Consider the following 24,969-nt stretch of genomic DNA (forward strand, 5'->3'; position numbering starts at 1 on the left):
AAGGGTGTTCGAGCTTTGTAGGCGTTTGCACGAGGTGGGCCGACTTATAAACTTATACTTCTCGACGGACCACCCGAATGGTCGGGAATAAAATTTAGAAAATGAGTAGGTGCTAAGGTAAACTTGGTTCTTGTTATGACTTGTTATGTTCTAATGGTGTACCATCTGTGATCTGACTTCCTACTGTCTGAACCTCCCAGAAGACGTTCTGGTTGGTTATTTAAGTGTAGAGGGTTGTGGAAGGGAGACAGTTCCCTCCCTTCTTGGGTTTCCTAGTTGCCAATGTTACTAACTAATTCGTCCCGTTTGCAATCCTCAACCGTGGCAGGTGAAAAGCAAGAAAGGCGTTGGCCTTAATAACACAAGCTAAAACAGACGGACTAGAGAGTTAGAAATGCTGGTAGCTGGACGCCAGATGTGAACAATAGACAAGGAAAAGCTGCAGTAAGAATCGCGAGTCTTATGGGTTCATGGATTATGGCTGCCACGGTCCCTCGTAATACCGTAAGGACGGTTGCAAGTCGCGACGGGACGAAAGCTCTTAGCACTAGGTTTACGGAACGCGTCAAATTGTCGCATATTGGATTTTAGAAATATTATTTTGTAAATGTTGCCTATTTTCATTGATGCGATCACACTGACATGTACCCCAATTACCTACTATCAAATCTCCAGTTTCCATAATCTAAATAAACGAGCATCAATTCTTTTAGGAATAATAGAATGAAGTGTACAATAAATGCCCGTAAACCTAGTGTCAAAGAAACCTAACGAATGTACAAATAACTCTTAAGCAAAGATAAAATGTATACAAATCTAAAGCTACGGTGATCTAAGGACCCGGAAGAAACGGGAATGCTACAAGTGGCCTTAACAATACTTTTATATCAGTCATAATAGTTCCGGCAAACGTTAGTCAACGAAGAAAAGCAAATTTCATTCCCAGCTCTTTCCATAGGAAAGAAACAATTACACATTCACAATTGTCTCCGTCGCAAGTACATTCGGCGTCAAGTGTAAGTAAAGCTCCGACGTCTCCAGAACAAGCTCGAAAGCTACAAAGATTGCAAAGCGGCAGCGGTTACGTATAACAGAACGAAAAACCTCGTCGCGACGAGGAAAGACGTCGTAGCCGAAATAACTTCTCGCAACACGAACCATTAGACGTTCCTTTTAAGGAACGCGTGCAGGCATTTCGCGAGAGTCGACGACGCGGGGAAACGCACGGCTCGGTCCCTTAACAAAGCCAATTCCCCGGCTCGATCTCGTAACGCCACTAACGGGACCAACTTCATGACGGCCCGACATTCCACCCGCACACCTCTTCCTCGCCCTCGTAATTCTCTTTTTACACCCCGCGAAACGCCGTGACACGCCGGTTCGACAAGTGGAAAATGCCTGTTCGTGGTCAGACAGGCAGCTCGTTGCAACTCTGACGTGCTACAGTTATATTAGAATGACTTTACGCCATTTCGTTTGAACCTCCGACTGCGAAACGAGTCTGTTTCATTCGGGTGTTCTGACATCATTACACAACACTGTAGACAGACCTTTTTGCGGTGATCGTAGGCTTGCTGTCAATATTTATTCGGGACCAGTCGTTGTTGAAGTATAACAGAGTAGTTATTCTATTCTGTATAAATATTCTATATAATATTCATTATTATTAGATATTAATGTTAGGTCTAAATAATTATTTTAACAATCTTTGAAAATTTATACAATTCGCCAAGACACTTGGACTACAATATCCTTGAATTTAAGGACACTATCATCAGACCTTAAGTTACATATTTGAACTCTTCGTTTTCTCAGAAAACTGTAACCACGTAAAATTGCACAAATTTTTAGAATACAAAGTTCTATCGATATGTCGCATGCAGTCGTTCTCTAATAAAATCGCCTTCTAGTAATTTCATTAGAATGAAATAAAAGTGCAAGCGCAGAGCCAGTATTATTGCATCGACATCCTTACTTCCGAGCGACGCGACATTCATTTAAAATCGAACCGCGCGCGTACGTGATTTCCGAGCGAATAATTCGACGAATATTGTAATTAAATAAATTTCACAGATGACAAGTATCTCGCGATATCACGTGAATTTATTTTTCGCCGGGACGTGATGGATGGCGGTATTACAGGCGTACGAGCATATTATTGAGCGTATTGAAAAATACCGGGCTCCCGGGGAAGTGTTTTATCTTCCGGCAGCGGATTTTCATTGCCTCCCATCGGCGTGATATACGACAGTCCGACTAGATTTTCAATTCCCGTTTGAGGAACTCAGGTGGTTCAGATTTTGATCTATTCGAACGCGACGTTCTCCGCCCGAGCTATTTTCGTCGGCCGAGGAACCGTCGCGGAAATTTCCGAGAATCGGGGAACAGCGCTGACGTTTTTCCGAACGCTTCCTGCGTCTCGTTGCACGCGAAAACGCCGCGTGACGCATCGCGCATCGCATCGCGCGGCAAAAAGGAGGCAAAACACGAAAAATCCTGCAGCTAATTTTATTCCCCGTCCGGCGAACGGAGATCGCTTTTTCCCGCCGTTTCCCGCGGGATCGGCGAATACGCGATATTGTTGTCCGATGTGGAGCACGTGCGCGCAAATAGTCCCGGTGACGCAACAAGCCCGACGGAAAAAGGAACGGAGGGGAGCGGGACGAAAGTAGCCGAGTAAACAAACATTGAACATTTCCCGGCGCGAGAATGCAAACTAATTTGATCAGCCGGGCAAGCCGAGTGTTTACGAAACTCGCGTGAAGGAAATGCAAACGTGCGCGAAGGTGTTCCGTTGTGCTGTTTCCACGAGGAACGTGGGGGGATCCGAGTCAACGGGCAAAAATCTTGGACAAACGGAGGCAGCCGTCATGATATCTTGATCGATAATTTCGACGCTCTTACAGTGGTTGAAGAAACATCTGATGCATTAAATATATCTTATATAATTATACCCTCTGCACTCGAAAGCTTTTTACTAGAAACATTCAACACGTTTCGATTTCATATATCGATACATAAGTTTAATATTTTATTAGTAGCTTTATAATTTAGCTAATCAAGCGGTGACAGTCACCTCTCGAGTAAGAGGTTAACACGTCTAATACAGCTGACTTCTTCCGACATTACAAAAATCAATAACAGTAAACAGGATATTACACCATTATTCACGCTGTAACACATCAACTGTCCAGCGTCATTGTTAATCCAAAGTGCACGATTCACGACTAACAAGCCACGCTTCCATTATTTCGTCGAGCGTTCATAGCTACTAATCCCCATGGCTAACTTCAAGCACGCAATTCACGACTGACGAGTGTCCCCGCATTATGTCCAGTTTCATAGCTACTAATCCTCACGGCTAATTTCAACACGACTTATAAACAAGGTCCCCGCTACTCTTCCCGGCTGAACACTCTTATAGCGTAATTTGCTGGGCGCCGCTTCTCGTCCCTTGTAAATGTAATATTGACGCCGGGACACGGACTGAAAATCGCGGTGGAAATCTCAAACGGCTGTCCGACGGGCTGGTCTGCTCCGGTCGGGGGATGACGCTCGAACGGCCACTATTCTCCTCCTCTGTCGTTCGACCCTCTTCCGTGGCATCCCCGTAAGCCCTCCATAGCCCGTTCATCCTCGCCCCCGACCGACCGACCGACCGACCGACCGGCCAACCGACGCGACGTCACAGACTGCAGATATGACAAACGCACGTGGGGCCCTGAAACCCATATGCACTGATAACGACGTTATCTGTCCGACGTGGAGCACGCCTGTTATTCGTGATACGCGGACGCGCGGCCGCGCTCGCGCCGATGCAACCCGGCGGAACGTCATCCATTACCCCCGGCCAGACTGATTTACTATTAATTAGTAGTATCGACGCGGGGGAGGGAAAGACAGCCGCGAAATTTCATTCGTTACGGGGCTGCCTCGGGGCCAGGCTCGCCGCCGGCGGCGGCGGCGCGCCCTTTCCGGCGCTGTTACACGCTAAATGAATCGGCAAACGCTCGCGAAATGTTTCGCCCGGCGACGATCGAACGCTCAATTAGTCCAAGTGTGAAACGAAATTAATATTCCGGCGCAGGGGAATTTCGCTGCGGGGAACTTTGACCGCGGCAGGCTCGACTATGGTTCGACCATGGCTGACAATGCGTTCGCGACTTTGCGACTTCGGCCGTGGTTTCGTACAACAGGTAGGAAAAATGTAAACAGCCGGTTTTTGGTGGATACGGCTGAATCTGGTAATCTTGCTATATTGATGAATCTTACTCGTGACGATTTCGAATAATGAATGTCACGAGTGGAACGACTGATGTGAATTGATGGATTGAATAAAAAATAATAAGAAGATATGTGTGAACTTTTATTAGAGGTGAGAGGTGAGAGGTGATTCTCGGTCACGATTAGATTTGGTATAGTATTAATCATAATATTATGCTCTGAATAATGCATGGATATGTGAAATATTTAAATAAAACAGCTTTATCCCATAACTTATGTACGTTTACGCATTTAGTTTTAAAGAGTGTCGTTTATATCTCATTGAAAATATTGCATATTTCTGAGGAAGAATTTTCGAGTGCAAAGGATTAAATATTGTTGGACATTACGACAGTCATTCATTAGTTAATTGTTTCGCAAATAAGATCTAAGTAGCGTGGCAGAGTCAATGAAGCACAAAAAGCATCTATCAGAAGCATTTCCCGTAAAAGTTGCGATAATAAATACTTCAAACGCAAAGTAATCGAACGGTTTCCTTCTGGAAATTCTTGAATAATCGTCGCCCTACGTACATTTCCAGCGCGAGCAAACGAAAGTTGGGAAGTATAAAGTGTAAATAATTTCGCAGGTAGGTTCGAGTAAGAAAACTAGCTGTTACTTAAACTATTCAAGCGTGGGGTTTCCAAGAGCTCGCACTCGGAAGTTCTGGGTAAATTTGGCGGCGGATGGATCAGGAATAAATCACGCGATGCCGGTCTTCCTGCGAGTAAAGGAAATTGCGCGGGTCCGCGCAATTAAGGGCGGATTTTCTGTTCCGCGGAGTCACGTAATCCGGCCGGGAAATAATTAAAGGTTACAAAGGGATCCACCCAGCCGCTTTTTTCGCCGCGCGCCGTCTAAGTAAACCCGAAATCCGTCGAATTCCTGTCCGGAGCCGGTCAATGCGACCGTTTGCCTAAGTTCGTAATAAGCGGGGCACGGTGGCAAGCGGAAACGACGGGGCTAAGGCGGAGAGGACGCGGAAGGGGGGACGGGTTTTTAGCGGGTCGGATAAAACGCGGCACAAAAGAAATTGAACCCGTTGGAAACTCGCGAGGACAGGCGGCGGCACAAAGGCTTCTAGCCAGCCGAGTGCCACTCGAGCACACGTTCATCCTCTCGTATCGTTCGGGTCTCTGCGAGCTGCACAGACGAACGGTCGGACGGGAAAACGTCTTCGGCTTTTGATTAATAATTCGTAATTCGATATCGCGTTTCAGACGATCCGTTCGTTTGTTGTTCCTGATCCAGCGGAAGACGCGAGCGAGATTCTGTTCTGTCTGGGAACAGGGCTCGCGTATCTGGAGGTTCGCGATTTTATTTAGAAATTTTGCCTCACACGCCTTTGTGTTTTCAGTACGTGAAAATATCTGGAGCACGCGGCACATCTGGATTTATAATTCTGAAGAATAATAGATACTCAAACCAAAGCCAGTCGATATGTTGATACTTAACGTTTCGGGAACTGACCTTTAACCCTTTGCACTCGAAATTTTTCTCCTAGAAATATTCAATATTCTTTGATAAAATCTAGACGATGCTTGTTGCGACTAATGTAAATAATTTAATCGAAAAATTAAGGGATAAGAGTATTTTACTTTGATATTTCACATAGTGACGCATTATACTAAGTTTAGTATTAAACATCAAACTTTATAATTTCACTGTACAAACCAAGTGGTGACAGAGTCACCTCCCGAGTGCAAAGGGTTAATTCGTTCCTCTTAACACTCGATTAATCATTGTCTATTGTTCCTGACAAAGGGCTTTTATTTAACTTTTTTACTTTTCTCCTCTTTCTCTTATCTGTTTTATATTCGATTGATAGAAATGAAACAAAGTTCGAACACTCGATCGTGTTTTGATGTCTAACGACAGATCTGTTTCTAGGGTAGAAGGTTTCGTCGTAGGGAAGGCTGGACGAACCGGTGACTCTCTACTTAATTACTCATTAGAAAGTGTCGTTAACGAGGTCTTGTATATTGGCCGGCCTTTGATTCGAGGTTCCGGGCCGATTCGACCGGTTCCAAGCATAACAGGCGTTCCCTGGCGCGGCGCGGTTTGGACGAACACTGTTGCGGCGAAGAGCACTCGACTCCGCGATCCATAAACTTGCTGGCTGCTGGGCGTTGCGACCCTGCTCCTTTTCCCTGTTCCTCTTGCCCCGTGATTCTTTCTGCCTCTGCCCGAGGGAACAGCCGCGAATTTAGCGCCGGCCAGCTTTCCAGCCTGAGTGAAATGCTCGTTGAAAGTCCGCCGGGGGGATTCGGCGCCGCTTTGATTTAAAACTTCCAAGACCTTTCGGGTGAATAAATAAAAGGTCACTCCATGTGAACGAGATCCATTTAGGTTGAGGAATTAGAAGCGCACGCAACGGCTCGCGTTTGACAACTGAAACCTCGCGTGTTCTTTGTGACTGAGCTACGCGGACGGGAGTAATTTCCCTCTAGAAATCATTCCGACGGAGTTGCGAGTGTTTCAGCAATTTTACGGATTGCTCGGAAACGATTGCAATATGGTAATCGATACTGAATTCAAATGCGTGAATAATTGGGAAATAATTAGATAATAACATGACCAAAGAATATTAATACCAAATAATTAATAACTCTTCCTATTAACACGTTAAGCGCCGTGTCAGTCATTGGTGACTGACGCTTCTGAATGACTAGAAAACAATCGTAACATACAAGATAACCGATGTGAAATGAAAATGTTTAATAACGTAACCAAGTTGATAATAGTGCAATGCAAACATTGTAACGTCAAATAATTAATTGTTCCTACTTTTCTCTGCTACAAACGAAAAACTCTACGGGAAAACGCTTAAGATTTCTCTCATCAAAATAACAAAACATGTAGAGCGTTAAAGATTACCATGCTAATGAAATTAATATGAAACAATAAAATTGCTTCGAACACGATCAACAATTCCACGTGTACAGACACCGCACTGTCGAGATCAGAGCCGGCAAGTGAAAAACCATCGCGCCGTCTCGGGCATCGACTGGATTCGATCGAACCCGCACGATTTCGGGGTAAGGACCGATTCGTCCCTCGGGGATCGATCAGCACCGCCGCGAAAGGGGAGACCCAGTCGCCGCAATGATCGCGAGGAAAGCAAGGATTAGGGATCAGGGTTCCTTATCAGATTGACGCGATCTCGTTTCCCGATTGCTTCACAGAGGAAGCGGTGGACCGAGTTGAAGAAGTTTCGAAGAGCAGCTCGGCGACGTCAGGTGTGCGACCGGAAACACGTCGGCCGCTCGATTCCCTCCACGTCTTCCAACGTTTACGGATTTCCGACGAATTCAATTTCTTCGCCAGCCTTAATCCCCGCTCCTCGCAGGATGCTCGTTGATCCCCTTTGTCCGGCATCGGAGAGTATCGGAGTCCCGTAATCCCGTGCCGGAGACAAATTTAAGGCGGGCGGGGTTCGGGCCCTGGCAAATTTCGTTTCCTCCGTGCACCTTTGATCCCCGGGGACGCCCGGGCGCCGTGGAAATCGTGCCTATTCCTTCTCGCCGCCCATTCAACGGAACCACGTCGCCTTATTTCCGTTTCCGTGGCGCGCGTCCTTCCTGTTTAGGGGCGTCGCGACCCTCCCTTCGGGCCGCTCGATTGAAAAACATTGCAAACAATGGCGATCGGAGACCCCGGGATTACCCGGGCAGAGTTTATAAGATCGAGAATCCATTGTAATTGCTGATGCGAGAGTTCCTTCGCGGATTTCTTTGTTATCGGAATCATCGAAGTATTGACCATTCGCGGTCAAGTTTTCGGACTTCTGCGAAGTGTCTCCGTAGGAAGCTGAACTACTCGAAGTCTGAACTATCGGGAAGACGGAGAATCGTGTTTCCTTCTGTTGTTCGATTAATTATGTTATTCACTTGCTGGTTACTATTGTGGGATTGAAAGGTTTTGCAGAGAACAAGCCTAGGTGTATTTGTATGTTTATTGGAATGGACTATCGGCGACTGGAATTAAACTAAACTATGTGTCTTAATCTATTCTACGCAGTACTACGCTGTTCCACTGTCTACGCTGATTTACTACTCTAGACTGTTAACCAGTTAACTGTGGAATGTAGTTGGAAAAACCTCTCGTTCCGCGCAGTAAAATAAAAATATGGAGCGTGTACTCGTCGAACGCAGAACGAATGCGCGTAGCGTATATTTTAATGAAAGATCAAAACGAAACAAAGAAGAATTACATGTTTCTGTGAAAAAATCAAGAATTCATCGCTGAATGAGTTAGTATCGTGTCAAGCTTTACGATGACCTGTATACTCGTCAAACACATTTGACACATTCCGTGCCACGTGTACCACCTATTGTACACGCCAATTTTTGTAGGAAAATATTTTTAATGGATACATCACGGATAGTGGTATACGTTACAAAGCAGTGAACACATGAAGAAACAATATCAAATTACAAAAAAATCATCAAATACCTGAATATGACTTATTATTTTACTTAAAAGGTCAACACAGTTCATAAACAAACATAACCGAAGTTTCCGTGTTAACTGGTTAAACTACTCTCTCTACTGACCCGCTCCTCTCAACTCGCGAAACTACTCTCTTCCGAAAAAGGTCTGACAATCATCTTAAATACTAATCCCATCAACACGGGGCATGATTCTGCAGGCCATCATCGGCCGCCTGCGAACCATCTGAGTTCAAGTGGTCTGTTCGTAACGGTCCGAGTATACCTGCGGCATCCGGCCTTACGCGTCACACCCCACAATATTATAGTGGTACTATATTATAGATAATGAAAAGGTGAATCTAGACTAATCGAGAACTAGGAATAAATATATGTATTTAATAAAATATGGAAACACACACGTTCTACCTTTTGTCTCGTCTGGGCTAAAAACAATGCAAAGAAGAAAAGATTCTTACTGCATACAATTGCTTGTTAAAGTTGCCATAATCTGCTTTTGTCAATCGCATTGATAGTACCTACATCTAGAACTAGTCAACTAGTTTACATATTATAGTGTTACTATAGTGTAGATAATGAAAGGGTGGATCTTGAGTAATCGAGAGCTAGGAATAAATATATGTATTCAATAAAATAAAGCTACAACTATGGTAAAAATATAAAATACAGAAACAACACGTAAAAAGTACAACTCAATGCCACGGAGGCCAACACACGACTCTTCCCGCAACTCTCTCACAGACATTCTCTCCCCCACAAGCATTCTTCTCACTCGCACTCATCGCAAACACTCGGATGCACTCCTGGAAAGCCGGCGCTGCAATTTTGTCCTTCACTCACACTCACTCTTACATTCAGTGTTCTTAAAAATACCTTAATCTACGCTAAAAAATCTAGATACCACAATATCTATACAAAATGAAGCTGTAATTCGATGTATCCAGCTACTTCCTCATTTACCCTAAATCGGGAGAAGCGTTTTCTGTTTCTACACGGTGAACGCATCGATTTTTGGCTCGACAACTTGTTAGCGTAACAATTAACCGTCCCGCCCTCCGAAACGAGAGGTCGAAAAAGTAAACAACAGAGTAAGTTTACCACACAGATAGAAACCCGTGGCGACACCGCCGCGCTTGTCAATCGTGGAGTTGGAAACTTTGAGAATTGTACCCGGAATTTCCGGGGCACGCAACAGACAAAGGTGCAACCCGCCTGAAACTATTGCCGCACTTGATGCAGCGTATATTTTAGATATCGAAGCGCGAAGTCACATTCGCGACAGCGTATAATTTCTCAAAGAATATAACTGAACACTGCATAGCACTGCGCTGTCAATTTATTAACAGGCTTTGAAACGACGTAGGATCAAGTGACCAATGTTTTTCTAAAAAATGGAAAATGACGCAGAATTATTATGTATTGCCAGCGTTCTACTAAAACATTGAAAATATAGTTGGATCACGTCGCCAGTATTCAGTTAAAGAATTTAAAACGACGTGGAACTGCGTTACCGGTTTCGAATGTGATAAGATCCATAATTCTCCGGCAATATTGCTGCTTAGATACAGCAGACAAGAGGTTCGCATGAGAATGCAAACTTTTCATGTTTCCGTGCAAGGATTTGCAAGCCAGAATTCAATCGCGACGTTTCATTTTTATTCCGGCTGGGTACTTGTTACCGGATTCTACGCGATATGTATCGATTCGTATTGGAATTTCGGTGGAATTATGGGGAATCCTCGACACTCGTCTCCGCTAATATACAGGCAGCGATGGAATCACGGGAATCGCGTTGTTCCACAAAGAAATCAAAAACGAGCCAGCTTGGCTAATTCCGGGCGTGGCCTGGAAACGCGTAATTCCTTACCATTCCACGAGCGTCGTCCGCCGGCGACCCCTCTATAACAGTTATAACACGGTTCCATATGCAAAAGAACCGGCGGACGTTGTTTTCAGAGGGGCTACGTGGCCCGGAGATTTAACTCGCGTCATTCGGCGACCGGTAACGAAGTTACTCGCAGAAATTAGTACCTTTCGGCGACCGAACGCGACGAAACGGTGCCGGAACAGCGAGATTCGCGATTTCGGCAAAGCGGAGCCGAATCTCGACGTAACAAACGCGACGTCGAAAATCCGGCGGAAATGGCCTGGTCGCCGGAATTGCTGGAATCATCGGGTCCCCGAAGGGAAAACGGACCGCGCGAACTGAACTGCGAAAAGGAACGATCCGCGGGAAAGAATGATTCGCAGCTTGAATGTTTTTGCGCGCGCGAGACACGATAATTTGAAATAATTCCGTTGACGAGGCGCGCGCCGGCCGCGCGGAGGAGGATTATCGCGGCCCCCTGTTTGCGTTTCGTATTAATTAGTCGAGCGCGCCCGCTTTTTGCATACGAAATTGCTGATTTATCGCGTGCACGGTTTTTAATTTGTCATTCGGCCGCTGTTCGATGTTTGCGCTCGGCTCCCGTGTAATGCAATATTTTGACGGGGCGGCGCCGTTTTCGGTGGCGCACACGCGCGAGCAATTCTCGCGGGCACGGGAATAAATTGAAAACGGAATTAATTGAATACCACGGCTGTTTCGAAAACATCTCGCTCGAGAGCCGTCCTTTTTTCTGAGTCAATCACCTTAATCGAAATAAAATCTCCTCTGTTCCTCTCTGTCGATGGCGGTTCGCGTATGAATAATTAATATTTACTTTACCCGATCCCGGGCGGCGTCGCGCCGCACCGGATACTGTTGTTTCACTGCATAAATTTTATAGTAAATTTGATCGGTACGATTCCTGTGCGGCGCGCAGGCACGGAAACTGCTGATCGGGCAATATGATAATGGGCAACAATAGGTGACTAATAACAATCGAGCCAAACAGTGTGAACTGCGGCCGATGTATCAATTATATTTACCTTTTAACCTAATTGAGAAACAGGTGTAATCGTTCGGAACAGCTAAATACTTGCATTTTTTATCGAGTGCCTGTGAATTTAGGCTTTTCTCGCCGAAGATGCCTTCGAAATTAAAATTTCAAAACTTCAACGACAACGTTGTCCAATTCGAACGCGTTGTAAATTTCATCCGTGATGAAAGTTTATTTGACAAGGGTCCGCAGATCGTCCATTAATGAATTTCCCAATATTTTACTAGTCCGTGGGGGGTGTGCGTCCCGTCGCAGACGCGAGTCTCACTGAAACCTGCTTCATCCTCTTCCACAGCCCCCGACCCCTCGCGTCTGTCTGGGCTCTGGTATTTAAGAGGGCGAATATATCTTCCTGGAGCAGCCCCTGTAACCCATGGCCGATCGGTTCCAATATATTTGCAACGCCGGCGTATCTTTCATCGGCCTCTCGCGTCTTCCACTCACGAGCAACCGATTCCCGTTCTGTTTCATCGGCGAACGTGAACATGAAAAGCGGAAGTTGGGAAATTGACATTTGAAATTCCCGCTGGGTTCTACAGAAATGTTTTGAAGTTACAATGGTTCTAAAAGTTACAAGAAATAGTCGGAGCATATAAAAGTGATAATTACGAACACGTTAAGAAGAAACATTGTCCTTGGGTGTGATACAGAGCTTTGACATTTTTAAATGGTTCAAATTCAACTATGCAAAAGTTTAGATGTTACGTTAGATTTGTTTTCAATATCACAGAAACTTAGAAAAACTCTAAATATCTTGACATTACTACTTACAAAGCGTTACATAAAATATTAAATGCACAATGCATCCATACGTGAAATATTGAAATGAAACAGCCTTATTCCAGAAATTACCTATACTTTCTCGCCACTTGGTTCCAAAGAATGTCGCCTGTACCTCATGAGAGAATGTTGAATACTCCCAGCGAGAAAGTTTCGAGTGCAAAGGATTAAGTGAACTCGAAACAAGATAAAAGTAAATTATACTCTTCCCCACACTCACGGTGTAATTCTCGTCTTCCATTCACATTTACCACGCGCGTTCTCTCTTGGATGTTTAAGTTAGTATTATCGCGCCTTAAAAATTACCAGGAGGGTAGGGAAAAGAAGAAGAAGCAGAAGAAGAAGAAGAAGAAGAAAAGGGGGGTAAAAAGAGGAAGAAATGAACGAAGCGAGGAGGGCTCAAGTTTCCTAGGGACGTCATCGCATTATCTTCACCCTCGGGGAAAGTTTCTTGCGAGCGGGGGCTAGTAACGTTTGCGAGGCAGCCGCGAAACACACCTTCCCCGAGTGAATTTTCATCCTTATCCACCGCACAGGCGGAAAAGAAGCATCGTCGTCGCGCGAACGCGGAGATACGGGGCGGCAGTGGGTCACGGGCCGCGACGCGTCCGCGTGGAACAGAAGAATGAAAATCTCTAGTAACCCCCGAGGGGATAATCGACGTCGCGCTCCGCAATTTTTCCCCCTTAATTAACGGCTCATCGCAAACGCGGCGGGATTACTTTTAATTAGCTTCTCGGAGGGGGCGAGGGGATTCGCCGAACGCGCATCGACGCGCTTTGATCGGCTGTACAATTACCGCGGACAGGGTAATTTCGCGGGCCGGCCTCCGATTTCATAGATAATAAGGTCGACTGTCGTTCCCATTCGACGCCCCTAATGAAGCCGGGTTATTAGAACGGCTCCGGGCGTGTCGAATAATTTATGCGGGCACCGGTCAACAGGGAATAAGTAAATAACAAGCTGATGCGTCAATATTTATCCGACTGTTCGTTTTCATTATTTTAAATCGTGCACGACACTGAATTTAATTTGCTAATTAGCGACTTGTCCGTTGTCTCTCTTTATCTCTCTCTCTCTCTCTCTCTATCTTTTTGCTCTCTGTACGTTTCAATTTCCATCGTGTTTATCTCGTATTTTTATACCGGTGGATCCGCCGCGCGGCGCGTGCGTTATTTTGATGAAATACGACAATGGCGCTTTATTTTCTATCCACTGAAAGCGCCTCGATTCACGAATCACGATTTTTAGAAAGCGAAGAATACGGGCGACGTCGACGAAGAATGCATTGAAAAATTCGTCGCTGGCGAAACGTTACACGGCGCGTCTTAACGCATCGTCGGGCTCGAAGAATCATCGACGACATCAAAGAAAAGCCTTCAATGTCGGGGGGATTGAAAGTTCGAGGGAGGAAACGCCAGCCGAAAGAATCGCCCAGTCGCTGCTCTTTCAACAAGTTTTCTCTGTCGCATCGATTGCGCGAATTTGCATCGTCGTTCCGGTATCGATGTCTCGGCTGGCCGTCGATAAAGTACGACGCGCGACGTCGTTCCGTCGTAAACGATCGTAACGCGCACTTCAAATTAGATTTTAAGGCTGGATTTTAAAACTTCTCACTGCATGTATTTATAATGCACGGCGTTTAATGTTCGCATTGCGCGGTGGTACGATGCGGTAGTAATAATAACAATGATTAAAATAAAATACGAGGGAACGCATTTTCCCGGAGAAAATCATGCCGCGAAGATCAATAATCGACGCTGAATGGTTCAACGCATTTCGCCAGGCAAACATATCTATAATGAAACTGTAATATTGATGCGCCTGTGAGGATAGTTTTGATTTTATCGGACGGGGTAGGGAGTTCCCCTTTTTTGGGAAGGGAAGGGAATGTTTGCTCGCCAGGAACTGGGAACGGCGTTAAAAGCAACACTGAAATCGTAATGAAACCACTGGCAAATATTGTACCCGTCTTTAAAGCTTTTAAAAGATCGCGATTTACACGTGGAAGCTTCGACAGTCAGAATTGGAAAATTCGGAGCGAGAGGCTCGAATCTTTGATTAGGCGAGTCTGCCATTTCTGAAATATTTAACGAAGGTTCCCGTGCACCTCGCTTTGGACAAAGTGGCTGGGAATGTTTGCTCTAAGCGAGATGTGTTTCAGTTTTAGCTAGTTATCCGTGGGATTTAGTAATAGAATCGATCAACGATGAGTATACTCGTCGAACAATAGACGCACTTAATATATATTCAAATACTACAGCAAAATGGAGAAGCATTGCATGTTTATTTGAAAAAATAAATAAATCGTTGAAAAAATTAGTATTGTTTTGTGTTTCAAGGTAACAGCTGTATTCACGTCGAATACAACTCGTTAACCAGTTAACTGTGGGATTTAGTTGGAAAAACTATAAAATAAAAAAATGGAGCGTGTACACGCAGAACGAATGCACGTAGAGTATGTTTCAACGAATGATCAAAGCGAAACAAAGAAGAGTTACATGTATCTGTGAAAAAATCAAGAATTCATCGCCGAATGAATTAGTATCGTGTCAAGCTTTATGACGTGTATATTCGTCAAACAAAGTTAACTGGTTAATTGCAGTTCGACTGAATCTTCAGCAGATTTGATTACGTATTTCTGAGGTAGTCTTGACAAAATGGCGACTTCCCCCGTGTATCTGACAATATGTCTATCCGGAAACGCCGGGGAATGATTATTTACTGGCCGACGTTGCCCCAGCTTTTCCGGCCGTGCAGCGCCGAACGTCTACGCGCGGCTACGATATTATTGGTCACGAGTCTCCCGACTGCTACAATATAGTGTTATCTGACAGCAATAACCGGGCGATCGTAAACAGCAGTAAATCGGGGAATATATTCTTCAGAGCGAAGTGTCGCTAGCTGATCCGTGAAATCGGCGCCCCGCCGACGATTAATCGGGAGGGAACCTTTTTACGAGAATTCTTCGTTATACACGATTCGCAAGACCCCACCGTTTATTGCCTCGTAAATTCTTCCCGGTTATCTTCTCGTCATTTTCATTTCACTCGGCCGATGTTCCCGCCCTGATACGCACGATACACGCGGACGTATCGCCTATGCAGAGTTTTATGAATTTATAACAGTTTTGATCGCCTTCGGCAAGGCACATTGAAACGTTCGGGGAGACTCCACGAAATTTTCAACTAGTGATAAATTCACGACGATATCGTGAAAAGTGGGAAAGACACAATGTGGGAAAGTCGTAATACACAATGAATGAACCACCGACGCTCTATGTTAATAGCACAGCCGCCTAAAACTGATGAATCAATAAGCGAAACATTAATATAGTTCCCAATGTCACTCCCGTACCATGGAAACTGCAGAAACGAAAGTTTGAATAACGAACGAAAAGTTTGAACAACGAACGAAACAAAGTTTGAACAGCGAACGAAACAGAGTGTACCCCGTTCCGACCTTCCAAAATGAATCTCTGAAAATTGACGTTTAACCGAAGATTCGCAGGAAAGATAGGCCTTAGCCCGACGATTCCAGTTCGTATAATTATAAACAAAAGTACGGATCCGCCGGATCCAATTCGTTCGGGAGGCTGGGAGCGATTCGGGCAGCCATTAACAGTTTGACAAATCGACCGGTCGACCCGTGAAACACGTTCGGGGCGGCTAACTGGTCCTCGACCGAGCCGGCGAACTCGATTTCGAACTGCCATCGAGTAGCGGCCGGCTTCTTCGAGACAATTAATCTCGATTTGCGGAGGAGTCTCGCTTACCTTCGGGCTGGTGGGGCGCGTAGATGTTCAGGTAGAGGCAGTCCTCGCTCTGGTTCTTCAGATAGGGTAGCAGCCTCTCGAGGTACTCGTAGCGGGCCGGTTTCACCTCGTCCCGCAGTTTGGGCACCACTTGCGGGCACACCGGCGCGAAATCGAGGGATTGTCGCACGACCCGCCACGGCTCCGGCGATCTGGGCGGCGAGAACCTTAAAGATCCGACCGGCGGCTCCGCGTACGGCACTCCTGGAACACCGAGTGGCGATCGTCATTGTCAATTGGTAATTGGTTTCAGTGGAGAAGCACTAGGGTCAGCCCGGGATGAAGTTGGAAAAGGTTCTTCGGCTTTGCGAGGACTACGCGATGGTTTTAGGTTGAGCTTCCTAAGGAGATCCTTGCGGCCGATACCTTTCGAAGTACTTCGGAATGATTGGGACTAGTTCGGAGTGATTCGAGAGCTGGACTAATTTGGGGAAGCTTAGCCGTAGTTCGTATCGCATGGAAATATCGATAGTGAGGCTGTTAGTAATAGTGCCGCACTATTTCGTAGAGCAAAATACACAAAATGGAAATATATAATATTGAGTCATTGGATTGAATTGTATTATTATTGTACGTTCGCCTAGCTGAATGCTGTCGCGTTAAGTAGTATTTATAATATAGAAATATTTTCAAATCATCGTTTAATTGAGTGAACTAGTTCGATTTGATTCGGGGTCACAGGGAACCCGCATAGTAATCAACTTGTTAGTCGGGCCATTGAAATATCACCAATAGTTAGAAGTCATCGATTCATTCGACAAATAGCCCAGACAAATGAAATTTTACTCTATGGATTTTATTTCTGCGTTCGATCGTGTCTTCTTTGATTATACTACGAATTATGCCGCAGCGAGGGCAAAGAAATATGACGGTGCCGGCGGTTTTATTGACCCCTAAAACACCGGATTACAGGAGTTCGATTAAGTTCGATGACGATGGGGATATCTTAATTATCCCCGGACGAACCCCGAGAATAGTCGAGACAACAGCGGCGGGACGACGGCGGTCCGCCATTTAACTTCGCCGATAGGGCAATCAAAGTTTTCAAGGTCGTTCCAATTTCCACGCGAACGATCCATACGTTTTTAATCCGACCGCCGTTCGAAATCAAGCCTTTCGATTTGCGCCACCCACTCAGACGAGCCGCGATTTAATATTTTACGTAGGACTTGGCCGGCGCCCGGGAATCCAATTTACCCGGGAATTGGATAAAATGGATCGGCCGTGATCCTTGCCGCCAAGGTGGATCGTGTTAACACGGATGCCGGACGAACGCGATCAATTTAATCGATCCGACCGCGCGGTCCAATAAAACTTTACGGTGATTGCCTGCGCGACGATCCGCGCGGGATCATCTCGAGAACAATCGCGGTTCACGCTCGATCTTAGAGCTCTGGCTGATGTATTTTGAGTACCTAGCTGGAGACAGGTCGCAAATACGGGAATATCTCTTTGTTTGCATCCGGTGCTCTTTACTTTCTTCCGAACTCGACGTTAAATCAACACGATTGTACGTTACGGCTGATAAATGCTGCGATTTGCACTGCATTCGATAGAATTGATACAGTAAAGCTACTCGCATCGAAATACGGCGCTGAAAGTGTTCGAGCAAAGAAACTTTCGAATAACGAAACAGTAAAGTTCGCTTAACGATTGATGTTACGGAGACTGGTAAACTGTTTCAATATTTATGGATCGTACATCTTTTTAGTAAGTAGATTCCACAAATTTTTAGATTTTGTTCTAAATTTATATGAATAATTTAGGTCTGAGATGCGATTGATAGAACATATTGCAAATTATTTAGATATACACCAGATACGTTGACAAAAGAATTTCATCGAAATGGGGAGGACCCATATCGGGTGTAATTTCATTAGGAATCAACGGATGCGTCTTTAATTCTCTTTCGCCGGCGAGTTCGGCGTTCGCACACAGTGATGTTTCTCGTCGCGCGGACGAAATTGATTTACTTTGTGTAGTTCGCCAGAACCTGGCCCCTGATTACTACAAAGGGATCGAAGAATATATTGGAAAGGGGAGCTGAAGTCAGGATACACGATAAAATTCATTAACCGAATATTCTGAACTCCCCTTTGACGCGCTAATTAACAGAGAGTTAACAGACAGCTATTCACAGTACATGCCAAAGATACTTTGTAATATCCTGATTCACGGTTCGCTTATTATATTCAATTAAGCGGCGATTTTCAATACACACCGTTAACATAATCATCCGAGCATTCTGCGACCCTCTGTTATGATTTCGTGAACCGAGCATCGCGGAGCGCTAGGAAAATATTATCAACGACGCACAATAAGCATCATCATAGTACAAAGTACAGTACAAAACGCCTCAAATTGCTTCCACAGCTTCAATTACAAATCGCACAGAGAGCACGTTCATCCGTCTTCAAAGCAAACACCGATGTCCATTTCCATCGAACGACCGGCTGTATCGCATTTCCACGTCCTCCCAACAATTCGGTATTATCGTTCCCGCGGGAAGCCGCTTTCGCGCCGAGAGACGCGTAACGAGCGTCCGCGGGAGAGACGGAATCGACGCCGAAGAATGTCAGGGGCTCCCGTGGAACTCGACAAAGTGCACGGCCAGCCGTAGCGTGCGCGAGGCGGGCCGCACGCGCGACACGCGAGTCCTGGGGGAAGGGGACGCGTCTATTCCCGAAATAACCGCGGTCCTCGGTGCCTTTGACGTATCGAGATTCTGGAAGCGCGGATACGTAGCGGTAACGTGAACGAGCGGAGGCCGATGCAGCTGCGAGGCGAAAGTTTCGCCGGCTGGCCGGCCGAAGTTCAGCGTATCGGCGGACGGGAACCGGGAATCGCGGTGTGTTATCGTTCCCTTGGACGCCGGGGTCGACTCGGGGGCAGACGAGAGGAGGGACGCGGGTGATTGGGCCCCGAACTTCCGAACTTCCCGCCGTCCGGAATGATTGTGAGCGGATTTCTATGGCCGTGATTGACTCCGTCCACGAGTTTAAGGACGTATTTCTGGGAATTTTCTGCGCGCCGATCGATGGACTTCTCCCCGGGGAGAATTCGTCTTAACTGGTCAACTATTCTCGAAGGCCAAGTTGTTTTCCCAGGGATGAAACTAACTGGAAGCTGACTTAACTGGAACGCGAGCCGTGTAAATCGCGATGTTCAATGGCAGTACTGTGAAATGGGGCTTCTTGTGTAGTGTTTATTGTCTTCTAATGTCGTTTGTTAGTTTAAGGAAAGGAAAGGCTGAAGCTTTAAAGTTGCTGGAAATTTAGTAACAAAGCGAAGGGATTTATTGATATGTCTAATATTTATTCTTTAGGTTTGGGGATTGAAATAGTTTGAAGGAATGTATCTAGAATTTCTTGCAACTAGAAATTTCTAAATCTATTTCATTTAATCCCTTGCATTACGGTTTCTTTCCAATTCTGCTGAAATTATTTAATCGCGAATAATTTCCTAGAAAAACGAAAAAATTCTATTTGACCTATGTCTGTATTTAATCCAATGATTAACGATTAATAACAGAAAGGTATTTAATTTCAACTTTCTTGAATATATCTACATTCGTTAACCTCTGAAATCTCCCTAACAAGTCCGACATCTCATAACACAGTGAGTTAAACGATCGTTGTATCTCGCAAGGACTTAAAAATTCAATTCCCAACGCACGGCAGAAAGAAAAGCGAATAGTGAACAAGCTAAACTCCGTATCAACTGTTTTCCATCAGAGATTCTACTCAGAAAGTCCGTGTCATGAATTTCCGAGGGCCGAGCGACCGCAAAAACTTTCGGAATCGCCTGGTCCGTAGGTAACTGAACATATTCGAGGACTCACCGAGGAAAACGTCGACCGGCTGGAGATCGTGATTGGACCTTGGCTGAACGACCATGCCGCGCAGACGTCCTTGTTTCACCCTGACCTCCCTGGTGAGATGGTCGGGTCCCTCGTGGTACCTCTGATAGTAGCCATATTGGGTCCTCGGCTCGTAAAAGTCTCGGTGCTCGGTGAAGATCTGGGTGCAGGCCAGGAGCACGAGACCCACCATCTCCAGTCGCAGCATCCTCGACATTTGTTTGGTCGTCCGATGGCCGGAAAGCGTGGCAATGAATTCCCGCGGGTCGCGTCGCCTGGACTGTCGGCGCTCGGGACCCACGAGACCCACGGGAACGCGGGGGCGGCGAAGGGCGCCGGAACGTTTCAGGGGCCGGAGTAAAAATAATTTTTCAACCTTCCTCCTTCTTCCGTTTCACCGCCGGATGCGACCGCTTGGAAGAAGCCTGTCGCTCGCCCGTTCGTTCGTTTCTCTGTTACGTGGCCGGCGCATCGGCTAGCGCTGCAGCTTTCACGGGCGACACTGTTTCAGCGGTCCACTTGTTCGAAGAAAGGGCGGCCCGATCTTTCTACCAGCCGTGCCAAGATCGTTCCCGAGTTCAGTTTTGGCACCACGTGCACGTGCGGCTCACATTTTCGACGCCGACTTCCTGCTCGCCTTCCCTCGGACACGCTGCCAGCCTTCGCGATATCACATTGTCACGGCCCTCTTCCGATCCTCTTCCCTGTTCGCTCGGATATTCGACTCCCCGACGGGCGACCGTTATTCTCTCGCTCGAACACCGTTCGTATGGATACGATTGGGTATTATTGTTCTTCGGGAACACTCGGCGGATTGAAGTCTCACTTTTCCACGGCACTGCACTCATTCGACGAGGGATGAACTGGAGACCGAATGAAATGAAAGATTCGCGATTTATATGACTGTGATAAAGTTGGAATAATCTTTGCTCATGGTCGGTTTAAATATATTATAATATTCGATGGAAAGATGTGATTGTATCGGAAGGATATGCATAGAATGTGAATTTTAAACGTACAGATATATCGAGGTACTGTAAATTTATGTAAAATAAGGAATAAAAATAAAGGAAACAAAAATATTAAGTAACTAAAGACGGCAATACGAAGTTCATGATATTCTATTCCTTTTAATTGTCTAATTAAGTCCGAGTACAAAGGTTGGAGTAACGTTCGGTGCAACTTTGCTCTCAAATGTAGCACGAAACGATCAAAATTGTGATATTCTCAAGTTTATGCGCGCCCCTGTCGAGTGACACGCTACGAAACCGCGGTGTTTTCAGTTTCTTGTTAGGCCGGCCGGTTTGGTGACGATTAAAAGGCAAGAAGACCCTCTGCTCTGTCCTCCAGCGGTGATATTCTTGGTCGGAACAAGGGTGAACGGACGTACCGCGCGGGCAGAGGGGACGAGAGAGAAAGCAGGAGAAAGCGAGCGGTGCGTGCACTCTATTTTCGACCCAAATAGAACGGTACCGCTGTTGATAAACTTCGCGCCGGTTCGAGACGGAGAGCCTACGGTGACCCCACCCTTCGCCGTGGAAGATTTTCATCGGTCGGATTTATGCGACCGTTACGACCCTCGAACGTTTATCTCGTCCCGCTATCAACTTCTTTCTTAAATATTGAAATCTCCCTCGGAACATGCTCGTTTAAAAATGTATCTTCCGCCGCGAACTTTCGAGTAAGCTAATAAAAGCGTTGAAAGAGTGGTTCTACGATCCGAAATTTATCACTGTTGCTTCTGGGATCGTTACTGTCTCTAAATATTTATCGCGTCCAGATGTCTCGTTCGGCAAACGGCGAATTGAAATTTTCGAGGAACTCTTTTAAAAAACATCACGATCTCCGTTCCAGGTTTCAAAGGAAGTTAACGAAGTTCCGGAAAGATACTTAAGTGGGATTAAAAGAAATGAGAGTCCGAGACTTTAAAGGCTTATGGCACTCGCGGAAAGATCTAAGAAAAGTTTGATCGAGCCGAGTCTTGAAATTAGTTCCCTCGATGCGAGATAAATCTTCGTCTTCGCGAGCAATCGAGAGCGTAAGTCTTCGCGGAGCATTGAATATAAATAGAGGGACTGTTCCAGAAAGCATATTGAATCAAGGTTATACGATGAACACCGGATTACCGCTAATATCATCGGAAATTACATTACGCCGATATGGATCAAACGAAAGAAGTCCGGAACAAACGGACAACGAAGCTTCACCGCGCGGCGCAAATGAAATTTCATAGCGAACGAGTTCTTAAATTCTCGAACTTTTCCATCCACCGTTCCGCGTATTTTCCGCCGCGATACCGGAGTTGATTCATGACTTTCAAACCGGTCCCGGGCACGAATTCCCCGCGGGGAACAATAAGTAATTGTCTGGTCGTATTAATGAGTAGCCAAAAATCGGGAGTGGAGTTCGGAAACGAGGCGGGTCGCGTACACAGCCCTGCCCGGAAGAGTTTCAATTTAGCCGATTCACGTGCCGCATAAAGCAGCCATCAAAAGAGCTTCCGCTCCCTCCATGAAAATCATTCAACGAAATTTACGGCGAAAAAAGCGTAGCACGCGCGCATGAAACGGCAAACCGGATTACGCGGCGCGATATAAAACCGACCGGGCCCGCTTTAACGCGCGCTTTAAAGCGGTCAATAGCGTTAAATTATGAATACCCGTAATTTGCATCGCGACTAATTGTCGCGCGGGACAACCCGTCATTTCACACCGGCCCCGGCTCTGTTCCTTTTTCTCGCCGGCTCCCTTTTCCGCGGAAGGGACAACGGGGGAGGAAAAAATAGCCTCGAGGCGCGCGCCGAGCGTTTTGACAAAGTTTCGCCGGTACGTGACGCGTTTATCGATATTCCCGACGCGATTTACACGCAGATGAGCCGCGTTACAGGCGGCCCGACCTCTCGACGAGCCGCGCGCGTTGAATTTCAGTCGCGGGCGCACGGGAATTCGCGCGAAACTCCTCCCGCCGACGTGTCGGCACGAAAACTAACGTGATTGGACCGCCGCGGTCCGCGGTTTATCGAAAATTCCGGCGATTCTCGAGCGGTCGCGACCGCTCCGACACACCCGGCGGACTTTTCGCGCGGATGGATATTACCGCGAACGATCCCGTGTTGATTTTCCGACGAAAATCGCCAGCGGCCCGCGAGGGAGGAGGAGGAGGAAGGTAAACGTCGCTCTCGCCGAGGATGTTGAACTCTTGGCTGCCCTTGCGAGTTTCTAACGCCGCGGATATTCTTGGATTCAGTTCTACTTCCGATATTAGGGAACGGACAGAAGTCACAGAAACCGACCGCGGGTCGCGCGAGAATCTCGGAATACGCGATACACAAACGATTCCAATCGTGCTCCTCGGTTTCATTCCATATGCGTGATTTTAGGAGGTTCGTCTTACGTTGCTCCCATTTTCAACGATCGAGAGCCTTGAAGGATATTTTAAGCGACCATTACTGCGCACTCGGTGTCTCCAGCATCGGGAAGGAAAAATTCATTCGTCGCACTAGCGAGTTCAAAGGTTCGACCGTTAGCGGCACGTCGAACGAGTTCACACGAGATCGCGAGAGTCGTCGACGATGACGAGCGGCGGACACTGCGTCTCCGTTTGATTTTCCGCGTACGCCGAAACGTCGGGCATACGTTGGCCTACGAGTATCTCGTTCGCGAGCACAGTTTCACTTCGAAGGAACACGCGAGTCGACTGAGTCTGTAAGTGCTAAAATTAAATCGAGAACGCGCCGAGGAGGAAGCGCCGCCGGGCGGCTGTGTTTCAAGCTGGGACTTTTATTTTCGGTGATACGTGGCCCGATTGGTGGAAGCGATCATCTACGAGCGGAGCGGGTCACGTATTTCCAGAAAAATTCCAGAAAAACCAGTAACTCTAGCCGTCGATTGCGAGGATCACAGAATCATGATAAATTCTCTGGAGCGTGGAGATTTTTCTAGAGTGGAAGATACCGACAGATAAAACCGTATTATTCGAAAGAAGAAAGAAAAGTAGAATTTTCTAGCTTCGGAGTTGTAAAACTTATGTATAAAATGACTGTCTTAATTACAATTTAAAGAAATAGGAGACAGATCTTGTCTGTAAAATTCAAATAAACCGAACGTCTAATCACTTCCAAATTTTCCACTGTTTTACATTGAGCGTACGTCGCTGTGATAATTACGAGTAAACCGTCTCAAAGCGAAAGTAAACGATCGACGATTCGAAAGTAAAGCGCAAAGTAAAAATTGTTTCAGCGTTGCACGAGCGTTACTTAATAAACGCTCGAATGATAATTCCACTCAGCCGTCCGACGAAACGACAATGTAAACGAACAAAACGAATCTCGAACGCTCAGACGGTCTGGGCAAATCTTCACGCGACTCAAGAGCCGAATAAGCTCGCCCTTTGATCGAGGGTAATTTAATTTCGCTTAATCTTGGCGACTCCTTTCTTTCGGGGGCTGAACGCGCGGACCAAGTTAAACATTTTACCTCTAATGAAATTAGTGTGTACGTACCTCGGGCCCGTAAGTGTTTGGATTAAATGAAACACGGGTACCCCGAGACTCTGTTTATGGAGATTAAGATAATTGGAGTGCGCCGCGAAACCGTGCGCGCGCGAGCGCGCGCTCGAGCGAACCGCGAAATATATTAATCAAGTTGTTGCGCCGGTATTTTCCCTTCGAGTTCTCCCCTTTAATCGGGAAAATCGTGCAATTACCGCGAGTCTGGTTACGCCGGGGCTCGAAGGACGTCGTGTTAACGTCACCGGCAACTGCCTCTGTCGTTCGACCGATAAAAATCGCCGGGGAGTTTCGCGAACGAGGCCAGATTAGAAAAGTTCCAGCGCGGGATTAGTGCCGGCCCGGAGTCCGCGCGGTGTTCGTCTCGCGTAACG

The 24,969-nt window shown here is 46.3% G+C and overlaps 1 protein-coding gene across 3 annotated transcripts in view; it reads right to left on the minus strand.

Annotated features, from left to right (window-relative positions):
* LOC116429173 (uncharacterized) overlaps positions 1-23,774 on the minus strand; it is a 90,096-nt gene extending 66,322 nt beyond the window's left edge. For 2 of the 3 annotated variants that reach the window (XM_076365767.1, XM_031981796.2), the window contains exons 1-3: positions 23,482-23,774; positions 20,071-20,951; positions 16,191-16,433 (exon numbers count right to left, since the gene is read on the minus strand). In XM_076365767.1, the coding sequence (XP_076221882.1) occupies positions 16,191-16,433; positions 20,071-20,305 (478 nt within the window). In that variant the 5' untranslated portion in view covers positions 20,306-20,951; positions 23,482-23,774. The other variant, XM_076365766.1, reaches the window with a different exon arrangement.
* Between the last annotated feature and the right edge of the window lie 1,195 nt (positions 23,775-24,969).

This window comes from Nomia melanderi, chromosome 3 (assembly GCF_051020985.1).
Source record: "Nomia melanderi isolate GNS246 chromosome 3, iyNomMela1, whole genome shotgun sequence".
In the NCBI taxonomy this organism is placed as follows: Eukaryota; Metazoa; Arthropoda; class Insecta; order Hymenoptera; family Halictidae; genus Nomia; species Nomia melanderi.